The sequence below is a fragment of the Numida meleagris genome, chromosome 1 (genome assembly GCF_002078875.1).
Source record: "Numida meleagris isolate 19003 breed g44 Domestic line chromosome 1, NumMel1.0, whole genome shotgun sequence".
NCBI classification, from domain to species: Eukaryota; Metazoa; Chordata; class Aves; order Galliformes; family Numididae; genus Numida; species Numida meleagris.
The window spans coordinates 40,412,963-40,425,674 of record NC_034409.1 but is presented as its reverse complement, the minus strand read 5'-3'; the positions used below and the strand labels follow the sequence as shown (position 1 = coordinate 40,425,674).

General features: G+C 36.9%; 1 protein-coding gene across 9 annotated transcripts in view; it reads right to left on the bottom strand.

Moving 5' to 3' along the window:
* The window catches only part of PTPRQ (protein tyrosine phosphatase, receptor type Q), a 123,553-nt gene that overhangs the window by 41,751 nt on the left and 69,090 nt on the right, over nt 1-12,712 (bottom strand). For 8 of the 9 annotated variants that reach the window (XR_002434671.1, XM_021385258.1, XM_021385254.1 and 5 more), the window contains one exon: nt 4,555-4,887. The exons of the other annotated variant lie outside the window; for it this stretch is intronic. Coding sequence is in view for 7 of the 8 variants with exons in the window: in XM_021385258.1 (XP_021240933.1) it covers nt 4,555-4,887 (333 nt within the window). In the remaining variant the exon portion in view is untranslated. The remainder of the gene's footprint in view (nt 1-4,554; nt 4,888-12,712) is intronic. 9 annotated transcript variants of the gene reach the window in all.

Below are 12,712 nucleotides of genomic sequence, written 5' to 3'. Positions count from 1 at the left end.
ACCTTAACTCCAACTGAAATTTCTCAAAAATATTATAAAATGGCATATATAGCCTCCCAAGCCTTTGTTTCCTTCCAAACCAAACAAGCTTCCAAAGACAATTTTCCATTACTCTTTTACAACATCAATGAAGTATTTAGTCTTTTTTTTTTTCAGAAGTAAATTTACACTAGAAAATGATTGTAGAGATAATCTTACGCCTAACCTTATCTACAAATGATCCAATCTGCAGTTATTTTATTCCTGAATGCATGTTCTGATACATTTTTAGATCTAAGAAAATTCTAATTGAATATATTGTATTTAAGATACTTATTCAAAATACATCAACATTTTAATACCCGGTTTACTTTCATCATGAGAAGTCCAATATCAGACAGAACTGAAGTATACCAAAATTTAGGAATGTTTTCTGAAAGTAGAAAGGGAACTAGAAAATTAAAGATGTCTAAAATTTCTCATGTCTTATAAAAAAAGTCTTTTTAAAAACTGTTGACTTCAGTGGGTAACTGCCATGCTCTGATTTAGGTTTGTTTGTGAAATTAATCTAGTCAATACGAGGCCATGATATCACTATACCCTTTCTCTTATAAATCACAGCAATTTACTCAGTAGAAATGACCTAGTCTTATTCTCTCATTCCCCTATAATCCAATCACTTCCTCTCATAAGCACTTTTCTCCTGGTTTTCACAATAATGCATTTTCTGTAACTAATAACCATCATTTCCTGATTATCATGCTTCTATCCTTGCAGAGGAATGTGAGTCTTATGGAGGTCAGGGTCATCTTTCCCATCCATCTGTGTCCTGATGCTAAGGCAACAGTTAAGTGTGTTAGCTTGAAGATAAGTCTGGATAGCCCATCATTTAGGATAATCCTCAAAAATAAGAAGGAATCGTCAAGTCTCCTAACAGAAATTCATGCTTGCCAGTTTGGCTAAGCCCAATCTTTTTTCTTTTTCCCTCCAAAATTTAAGTGTGACATTCAGTTACTTCATTTTATAATTACCTATGTTACCTATATTTAAACGTTTATAGCTTATACTAGGCCATACTTACTCTCCAATATTTAGTTCAGAGAGAAGGAAAGGAACATAGAAAACCAAGTTCTCTGAGGCAAAATCTACCCGTATACAACAAAAGACATATACAACAAAACCTTCTCACCATACGGAAAAATTTCTGTAAGTATACCAAGCAACTGAATATCAACAGGGATTGGGAAAGAAGGTGCTGAAAAGAGAAGCATAACTTTCTTCTCCATGCATCTCTGTCCTATCCTTCATGGGGCATTCTAACATCTGGAATTTTCCTTTGTATCTCAGTATGTCCTGGCATTAGGAGACCTGGCAGTTTACCAAAAAGCATTCCACCATCTATGAGATCGAAAATCAGCTCAATGATTTCACTGCCCTTCAATTTTCCAGCTAATGCTGACCCTTTGGAGTGATTTTTCCCTTAGAAAGAATGAAATTAGCCAGTCTTATTCTCATTATAAATGCAAAGGTGAAGCTCAGGCTAAGTGCAGGTGTGAGGGAACAAAATTTCCTGAACTGTGGAAAACATTTGTTGCCCTTTCCCTTACTGTGACACAGCACTGTGATCTTCTGTACTGGTAACTACATAAATCTATGTTGAAAATATTTCATCTTGCAAAGTAGATTTGGCTCTTGGGTAATCAATCAGCTAAGCTATAACAGTGCTATCGAAATACTTCATGAGACAGTAGACTTTATATGCTTTATGAGACTCTGAGAATAATCTCCAAGACAGAAGGTTGAATAGTTTATCTGGTTCAGAGAACTGGACCTTACTGCATAACCTGTAACATTTTCCACACAGTAAAACTGTAGCTTATTTCAGGACAGAACATATCCAAGCAACTGAGTTGAATCGTAAAAATTCCTTTGGCCTTAAGGTTAGCTTCAACTGAAATAAACAGAGATCCTCATCTTAGTCACTGGATATTCAGAATTATTAGCTTTTGCTGCTGTACTACAAGTGTAATATGCAGCATTTGAAAATGTAAAGATTATCTTGAGCTTCTGTTATGTATCTTTTGTTGTTGTTGATGAGGTTTCATCTCTTTTTGCTCTTGAAACCAAGTTAACAATTTTTTGCTTAAATGCTGTAACTTCCTGAATATGAGCATAATAAACACAGGCTTGAGAGAAACAAAAACTTTGGAGTACTCAGTTATTTCTGAAGTAAAATACTTTGAGCATTACTTCCACAACTAAGGCAATATTTTTTGGCAGACAATGTCTTGCAGAGGCATTTCTAAAAAATCAGAAACAGTGGCTAACTTCTGCCCTCAAACCTGCAAACACAACTCTCATTATTTTATGGGCTAAGTACTCAGGCTATTTTACATAGCAGCTAAGCACCCTTAAGCCCTAGCAGACCATGTATATTGGCTGGGTACCAGCAGGCTAATCCAGAGGGTGCTTGGCCCAGTCCACATGGGAGAGAGGAGGGGAAACTGCACCTGTTCAGTGGATGCACTCTGCAGGACCTCTCAGAGTGCCCCCAAATTTCTCTTCTCCACTACAGGAAGTAAACTTTGCAAAAGAGGAACCATTAACAATAGTCTGTATTTAACAATATTTTTACAGACTGGTCTGTGGGATGTATCAGGTCAGGTAGCTGGAGACTTGCCTTTGCCAAGGCCCAAACACTACTCAGGGAGGTTCTCGGTGCTCCTGAAGCTGCCAGCTGGCCACCCAGCTGTGACATGTCCTGTTTCTCATTTTCCTCTTCAGCTGATTGCCATTACCCCCAGGATAAAGGCCAGCACCCAGCCACGATATCTGGAATACTGCCCATGCTCTTTGATTCTGGAGTAGCGTGTTTTATAGGCAGCTGATCTCTCTACATGTCATCTTAGATCACAGGAAATTTGTTGCCGCGCTGTTCCCCCACCACAGACACAGGGCATGGGAAGTGTTCGTGCAGTCCAGTGAAGCTTTTCTGCTTTAACTTCTGTCTCCTCAGTAGGACAGGTCGGAAACTAGTTCTCTCTTAAACCAAACTGACACGGTCTGGAGAGGAAATCTTAAAGACAATACTTGATGTGATTATATGTGTTTTGGTTATCTGCCTCCCTCTTCAGTTTAAATATCTAATTTTCTTAAACTCAGCAACATTTTATCCAGGTATTTGCATATCTCAGCAGCTGAGATGTATCTAATAGTACGAAATCTCCCAGAGCTTCTGGTTGCTGGCTTGCAAGCTGCACAGCTTCTGTTAGCTATTTTGTGCTCTGTCTGGGGTCATATCATTTTATTTTATTTTACTTTCCTTTTAAATATTGCATTAATTTACAGGCATAGCATCTGCACAAGGTCTGGACAAAGAAAGTGCACGTGAGAATGACTCTGTAGCTGATTCCAGTACTTTACAGTCCAAAGAACAGCTTCTGTGCTTTACATGAAAAAATGAGTTGTTGTGAAGTTCACTATCACGGTGCCTAAATCTCTTCACTTGGGGGCTTAGAATTTTTCTATTGTAGTTTCTCATCTGCAAATGAAGATGACATTTCCTTTCCTGGCAGAAAGACTGTGATGTATTCATGGACAGAAGGATGTATTACTGCATAGAGCGTGTACAGATACTATAAAGAACAAATACAAAAGCCTCCTAAATTCAAATCACATAATTGTAAAAACATGATTGGAACAAAGTAAGTATGTGGACCACTGAATAATCGTTGTTACACAGCTACTTAGGTCCTTGGTCTATTAAGATTACTGTGGAAGAGGAATGGAGTGAAAGAGCTGTGATTTAGACAGGCCACTTATGGTGGTTCTCTTCTGCTCCACACAGACCAAAGGCCAGATCTCAAACATGCTCTGACCTAGGCCGGCTGCAGACTGGTAGGAAAGGTTATATGTCCCCTTATCAACTACCTAAATAATTTATGTTTCATTCCTCTTTCCTCAGACATCGTATCTGTGACAGTTAACTGAAATCTTCAGCTGAGGTATGGCAGTCCTAGCATATGTCATGACAACCTTGTAGACAACACATGGCTACTCTGCTCTGCAACTTCTTAAGGTAGATAATGGTATTGAAAAGAAATCATAATTCCTTTGAAAATATTGCTTATATTCTACTGGCAGGAATGCACAGCAGAATTTTAGGAAAGTGTTCACATTAATGAACAGGCTTTTAGTCAAAGAATAAAAAAAGGACTATTTTTCATTGACACACCCCACACGTGAAGATGAATTGAACACAACATATCAACCCAAAGTAGATAAAACTCAAATGTACCAATTCTAGATACAGAGTTGAGCTGAGGAATGAAATTTCTCTTGAGCAAATAGGATAGTAGAACAACCAAACGACATCAAAATCTGAAGTAAAGTATGCAAACCTACCAAACGATTTATATCATGATATTTCTAACTTGAAGAATTGCAGTAAATCCTTATTGTATTCACCAGCACTATAGGCCTATGAAGAGATAACTTCTACTACATGTTCTTACTTATTTAGGTGACCAACCCTTTGTTACAGCAATATGACATATAACAAACATCCTTACTTACAGCCAGGAAGTGTTTGTGTAGAAATCCAAGGAGAAGAACTGCCATATCCGGCATTTGTACTGGCAGCAACCGCAAATCTGTACCATCTGTATTTTTTTAGTCCATACACCGTCTCTTCTATCTGGTCATTGACTGCATTTTCATATAAATATTGATGAATCTCATCTTCAATACACTCCTTAGTTTCCCACTCAGTGCAGTGGACAGACTGTAGCTGTATGGTAATTTTGTAGTTTTGAAAGTAGCCAAGGATAGACTTCGGTGATCTCCAATTCAAAGTCACACTTGTTGATTGCACATTGGAAAAAACAATATCCCTGGGAGCACTAGGAACTACAAATGAAAGCTCTTGTAAGAGAATGAAAAGTGATTGCAGCTATAACCCTTTTATCCAGTGTTTACAAAATATTTTATTAAGCATGTCTGAACTACAGGAGTCAATTTCGTAGGGTTAATTAGGAATAAATGCATTGGTGTAAATTACACCAAACGTATATAGGTGGCATACATTTACTATAGCTTTTGAAATAAAGAAAAATACTTTTAGGTGCAGCATGCAAGGCAAGCTTTGAGAGGTGTGACATTGCTGTTGCTACATTTGGGGCTATGTCTCAACTCAGGGAGAGAGTATCAAGCAGTTATTTTTGGCCTATCCATAGCATCTCTTGCTGCTGTTGCTGACTGAGATTCCTCACCTCTCACTTAGAAATACTTGTCTCCCTCTCTCATGTCTCACCTTCTGAATGGTATCAATACACGCAGCATGTTTCTGTATCTTTGCATAACGCAGCTGTTTTACAAGCTGTTCAGCAAACAACGAATTAAAAAAACCACACCTGAAAATAGTAGCACATGAATAATATGGCCATACAAGACAGAAAAAGAAACTTTCCATGAAGTTTGCTACTGTGTTATTTAAATATGTATATATGCATATGTATACACAGATTTATATCAACGTGCATACACACGCAAATACACACGCATATACACACACATTTATCCATATCTATATTAAGCCAACACTGTACTCTCAGCTCTTGTAGACTGGATGCAACATATGGTTTTGTGCTATATCAAATAGTCATACAGTAAGCTAATATTATCTCTAAGACCCTCTGTAAGATAATACTAATACTCTGTGGCAAAAAAATTGTGCAGAGAAATCAGCTCAGAAATCATTTTGTGCACTTAGCTTTAAAGAGTGCTTTGGACTCTTTGAGGGAAGAAGTATCACTGGTAAAAGAAAACACATGATATATCCCAAACTGAAATTGAAGAAGCCCAAAGGCTTACATAAAGAATAAAAGGATCCCAGGCCAATGTTACTGCAGAAGAAAGAGGAAACCTTCAATACTTCTTTGCAGCCTTTTGGGAATGTCTGATCTCAGCATTCACCTGCAAAAATTTCTGTCTAAAACATCATCGTAACAGAACAAGCTGAAGCCTCTCCACTAAATCTGAATATTTAACAAGAAAGAGATGTTGATTCATAACAAAACAAGTACTAACAATAAAAAGGTTGAGAAATTTGAATCCCTTCAAATGAACCCAAAGAAGACAGAGCCTGTGGGACAGAGGTCAGACATAGAAGTCACAGGGACTTCCTCTGCCACAGTATACAGTAGCCCCACATACTCCCAGCCTGATGCTCACTAAGCAAACACAGACCAAAAGCTAACTGTAAAAAAAAAAAGTATTTGACAGAGCTAACTTTCATCATTATACTGCAAAACATCAAAATCAGTGTTGTTTTGCACTATTACTACAACGAAGAGAAGCAAAGTACAGAAAACAGTAAATTAAAGCAAATCAGATCGAAACTGTCTTGCTTCATCATTTTAGAGAGGTAATATTCAAATTGTTCACTTTGGGGAAAAAAAAAACGATTTTCATTATTAGGAAAATATAGGTAAGGGAATATTTTATCCATTAGTTACTGGAAAAGAAAGGCAGAGAAACATTCAATGATTATTAGGAAAATTCTGTATCCGTTAAAAATCTTGATCTCTATTAGAATATAGGCTACTGCTATCTGTTAATGTTCTGCAAAGAATATTAATCTTACAGACTCATATTTGATGATGACAGAACTTGAGATAAAATGGATAAAATCATTTGAGTGAAGGAAAAATTATCACCAAGTCTCATCCTGTACTGGAATTAAAACAACATCTTTTTAAGACTCAATGCTATACATTTCAGGAATTTAAAAGTTAAGAGTCAGCAATTCCAAAGACATCAGATCAGATCAAAATTAAGGTAATTTAAGGAAATTTCATCCTCCTCCTCAACAAGAGGAGGATTACTCTTTTTTGATAAGGAATATGACCTCACTATCCTAGGCATGTGACCAAGAGCATCTGCTGCGATAGGAACACCCAGCATTGGATGGCTTGGAATAAAAATTTTAAATTAGGCAACACAGAGATTGAAACAACTGACCCTAATGACTCTTAGCCTGCCATCACAAATGTCCAACAGCTGAAAACTGATTATTGTACTATACTTCCATTTAAACAATAGATTGGATTAAATACCAATAAAACATCTCGCATAAAGCTTAAAGCCTTCTGCCTGAGCATAGGAAAAATGATTCAATACATTTTGATGGAAAGCAGGCCTTTAAAAGCATCTTTTATCCATAGATCTTACCATAATCAAGGTTCCTGACAGAAAAGCAGAACCACAAGTGTCTGTCTGCATATAATAATGGAAAAATATAGAAACAAGTTAATGCAGATGGTAACCAGTTGATTGCTGGGTGCCAAAAGGAAGGTGGAAATATATACCCATTCCAAATACACAGCTGGTAGAGCTACGGGTGGGACAACTGCAGTCTTGTGCATTTAAAACTAGGCGGGTTGAAGAGGCTGGCAGAGTGTTGCTCATGTTCTAGCCACACAGAAGACTTTCCTATTCAAGAAGAGTGTCCTAGTCCCCTAGTTTCAACATGAGAGTTCACAATTCTGTACGAAAGACAGAAAAGATGCCTGACACTTTGAGAAAACTACAAATTGTTTACGGAAAAATATCAGTGTCTGTGATTTGTGGACTCTGACACACACCACCTACAGCTGAATACAGCCGGTCTCTTCGAGCTCTCCTGGTACTGAGACAAACTCCCAAAGAGGAAGTGGAAGAAGGAAGGGCAGAGAAACTGTTTCTGTCACCTTGATAAGGGTCCTTTTTCCCCCTAACTGCAGAGGGAGCCCATAAAAATTACTCTTACAAGGCTGAAGATAGTCTGATAATCCCAGTGAGTAACAGTACATAAAAACTACCATTTTGGTAGTTATGATTGCATGTATAAAGGCAACAGACATTTGACAAAGACTTCTTTCATACAAAAAGCATTTATTTCTATTTTATATCACTGTTTTTTTTTTTCCCAGTTTTCTAAGACCTATGCATATAAAATGTTTCTAACCTACAAAAAAATGGCCACTCGGCAGAAGGCATAAGAATGATTTTTGTGCCAGTGCCTAGCTGGATCTTTAAAATAGAATCAGAGAATTAAACATTACTCAGTTTAAAATCTAGTTCATCTTATGTTATTTCTTCTATAGAAAAATCAATTATAAACATAGTCTGTCATTAGAATGAAAAACCATGATCTGACCCCAGAGTCCATTGCACAGGTGTTCCAAGGGCTGCAGCAAGAAGCAGTGACACCCAGTGGCACTCCTGCACTTGATGACTGTTCAATGACACAATTTCAAGACAACTACACTATTGGGTTACAGATACAAAGAGGATTACAATTACTCCAGCATGGAGAATCAGATTTCCATTCCTCAAGAATGACTAAAATTCCCCCAACTTTTTCTCTCCACAGATGGTACTGATTTGAACAAACCATTCCATGCTTCCTAGAGTAATCATGCAGCTTGTTTAAATTTTCCAAACATGACTCAACTATGATGAAGTGATCACTGTTCACACTAAAAGCAACTAAAGCCAAAAATTGCATCTTTGTGAATTATTCTTTTAGACTAAACTGGAACTATAACAAAGACTGATCTATCTGCTCTTTTACACTCCTGCTTTAATACAAGCTTAAAAGGCACTTTATTATTCTTCCTAAATTCTAGAAGGATGTATTTGAAGAAAAAACTTGAAAAAGGGTGTGCTTGGGGCGATCTAGGACACTAATTGTCTTGGACTGAGTCCTGATATTGGAATTCTACTGCTAATCACATATTTAAATTTTCCACAAATCATGGGCAGTACCCCTTAAGTTCATCGCTCTATACCCTGCAGTCTTTCCCTATTCAACTATATTGCATTTGCTATAATTCATCTAGCTTTGGGAGTAAGGTTTTCAAACTCTGTAAACTTTGGTGCAATGTACTCTATAGTTTCAATTTAATCTCTTTTAATTCAGCTTCTGAAAGCCAGGTGGGATGCTGGCAGAGTGGCTAGCTGTGAAATGCTGGTAATTCAGTTTCTGGACTGGAGAAGTAATGAGGTATTTTCAGGTTCATCCACCATTGTTCCCATGATGGCCAAACTCCACGGAAAAGTGCCTGAAGCCAGATCCACATGCGATCTTAAGCTCCTAAAACCTATTTACATGCCTGAACTCCTACTGAAGTTGACAGGAAGTTAAGCACCTAAATAGAAGTGACTTTTCACAGATCTTGGCCCCAGTTCCCTATGCTCGTCTGGCTGCAATGCTAATCAGCCCTTCCAAAGCTGGCGGACTGCTCTGAGATTAGCATTTTATTTAAGAAACCAAATGAAAGGAAATTCCTTGTAGAAAAGGCACCTGACTGTACAAAGACTCAGATCAAGCTGAAATGTGTCCGTGGAACTGGTTTAAAGCAACAGAAATATTTGGTAGGAAAAATCTTATTTGCAATCCAAAGATTACCTTAAGGGCAGCAAAGGACACGTTCATAAAAAGATCTACTGAGAAAAGAGAGAAGTTACAGCTTTCTGTAAAGACTTCTGTGGAAAGGAACGACTACAGCTGCAGAGGCCGGGGAACAGAAGCCAGTAATCTGATATGGCATAGTTCCTAACGAAGTTAATAAAAAAAAAGTCTGCCTACAGAACAGCTGCTTGTAGCTGGAGTTTGGATTAAAAGAACAGCGGCAGTCTAGAAGTCTGTTGGGTGGTATTAAGAACATCAAGAGGAAGAAAGTGAAGAACAAAGTAGAACAGATAGCAGTGGGCACGCAACAAAATGATCTTCAGAAAACTGAGGTATAGGCAAAGTAAATAAATATTCTGTATTGATTATCTCCATTAATTTTTCAAAGTTTTGTTACCCAAAGGAGTTTCCTGGGTTAAGCTGATATCCCTGGTGATACTAAATACTACTCTAGTATGGACTGCTAACTTCAGTGGGACTCACTGTGATATAAGGTCTTGCTTGGTATGAACAAGAACATCATAAATAGGTCCCAAATGATTTCACTAACAGAAAAGTGAAAAAAAAAAACATAGACCGTTTTTCCCATGACTTGGGACTGATACTATCAGACATGCTCTAAAGGAAATTGCACAGCTGAGAACGTCTTAAAAAAAACATCTTTAGTTTAGGTCTCTGACATCAGGAAATTTGGTACCTAACTGTAGGATCTAAGGACTGAAATATCAAATCCTATGTATCCAAGGAGAAATGCACACCTTAAATAAAGCTTAGAAACATAGTGACAACTGTCAGTATGCTTTAGTCTTAAATTCAGTCAAGAATGCTCAACTTACTGGCAAACTGGAGCACTATCTATTTTTCAGTAAGCAATATATTTGACCAGTAAATGTCAGTAAAAATAGTGCCAGCTTTGTACGTATCTCTTACCACTATTTCTTTTATGTTCAGAGTTGACCTGCTCCTTATTAAAAAAAAAAAAATCATCCTACACTATATGATTCCTCTATTTTTATCTACCTGCTTACAAAAATAACATCAATGCAATTTAATGGGCAGCCACCACCTGATCACTGCATTAGTCTAGTGAAGATTTACCATCAACATCAAAGCCACCAACTTATATTTAGACATACCAACTAATTAGAAAATCTAAAAAAAGATCTACACTACATTAAGAAAATAGAAGTCTGCAGGAAAAAAAGCACTGAGAGTAGTCTTGGAAAAAAAAAACCTGAAAGATTCTTGGTCATGATATTCTTCCATTTAAAGGATTCTTGCAGTTCATTATGGTCATCTGTAGTTCTCATTAAAAGGTAATGAAGAAATTCATATTACCCCAACTTACAGGACTGTCATGAGATGCCGTGTGCTACAAAAAGACATATAGTGGAGGACAGGGACCATTTTCTTGGAGATGTAGAAGGTTTTAATTCCATTCTGGGTGCCTCAAAGGCCTGGATGAAACTGACCATATTTTCCAGTGGGCAACTTCATTTTGGAGATACAAAACCAGAATCCTTTTTAAAGCTTCACTTGTTCAGAGAACAATGTTGTATTATGTCCAAGGAATAACATATGATGATAATTTGCCAGCTCTACACTAGAAGACCTAAGAAACTTTTCTATTATTAATCCTTTCAGGCACTCCTTTTTTTCATCCATAAAGCATACTTCTGTACATAGCTGCAAGTTAGTATAGGCCAGAAAAATTAAGAAAAGGTTAAACTAGAAAATATTTCTTTGACAAATTCTTAGCAATATTTAAGTTAAATTGAAGTTACAAATCTGTGTTTAGTAGAAAACAAATAGTAAGTACTGTCACCATAGTACAACATGGCCCTCAACTTGTTACAAGGCTTTACGTTCATTTATAATATTAAATAGGACTAGTAGCAAGGAGAGAAAAATTACACTGCATGTCTTAATACTACAATAAATAGATTTTCAGAGAACAGCAAATGCCCCAAATGGCTTTTTAATTCTTTTATTTTTATTCTTAACCGAATGACTCTTAGACTATCCCCAGACTTCTGAGCTAACTGAAGCTGCATAGTTTTAGTACGCCTTTCTGAGAACTATTCTACCAATTTATGGCTCTTTTTCCCTTCTAAAAACTCATTCAACCCTAATAAAATTTCATTTTAATGTGTGCATTTTCTTGAAAATAATCCAAGGACAGCTATTTAGTCATAAAATCCCAAATCACTTATGCATGTGTACTTGCTATATTATCTTTCATATACTGCATAATGTATTTAAACACAAAGTAATATTACCACTACAAAGTCGATAGTTTTTGTAACACACTGTAGCCTGGCAAAAGTGGTTTACCATGACAATGGAGCAATATTAGACAAAAAAATCTACTAATCTCCTCATAAATCTAATTTTCATGATTCATGTTTTATTTTACCCAGATATGAGCAAGTTTACCTAAATAAAAAAAAAAAAAGAGGCAAATGAACTAGGTAGAAATGTAAAGGTCAAACATTATGCAGTAAGACACGGAGCCAAATTCAGTTTCACTTTATGTCAGAAATAAATGCATTGTCAGTGACTCAGTGCTGGCTACATGTTCTGTGACTAATCTTAGACCACCATAAATAAGAAGCTGACAACAGCTATAAAACTGTTTCCATTCCCAACCGTGAATCTCCAATTCCTAGTAGCCAGTCACCAGAAAACAATTCATACAAACACACAGTTAAGGAAATGTCCTAATAATATCTAGTTTGCTGCAAATATGACTAAGCAACAACCTGCAAGACAAATGCTAAAACAGCAAGAAAGAGTCTAATCAGTGTATGTAGCAAAAAAAATTAAAAAGAATATTGTAGTACAACCCTTCACTCAGGCAAACTTAGTGATAAGATACGTAAACCATGTGTTGTTAGAAAATAGTCTTATTTTTTTTCTCCTACTAGTACTCTGTAAAAACATAGACAACAGGCTAGTAGCCTGTCTTTCAAGCCAAAGGCTACTACATGTACAGATTCTCCAAGATTTCCTCAAAAACTAGTAGCCAACACCAAATTCTTCAAAAATCCCAACCACTAACTTTTCCAAGTGGCAGGCTTCTTCAAGGTTACCAGCAACACTTCTCCACCTTCAAGGAAGCAGGCAACCCAGAAAGCTTCATGTTCTCCTCTGTACCAGAGGGTAACATGCCTCTTATAAATCTGTCTTCAAAAGTTTCTGGATTTGGACAAGTCCAATTTTAATCAGGCATCAGCTTCCCAGTCTGGACACCCATTCTCAATTTCAGTCTTACTGGAG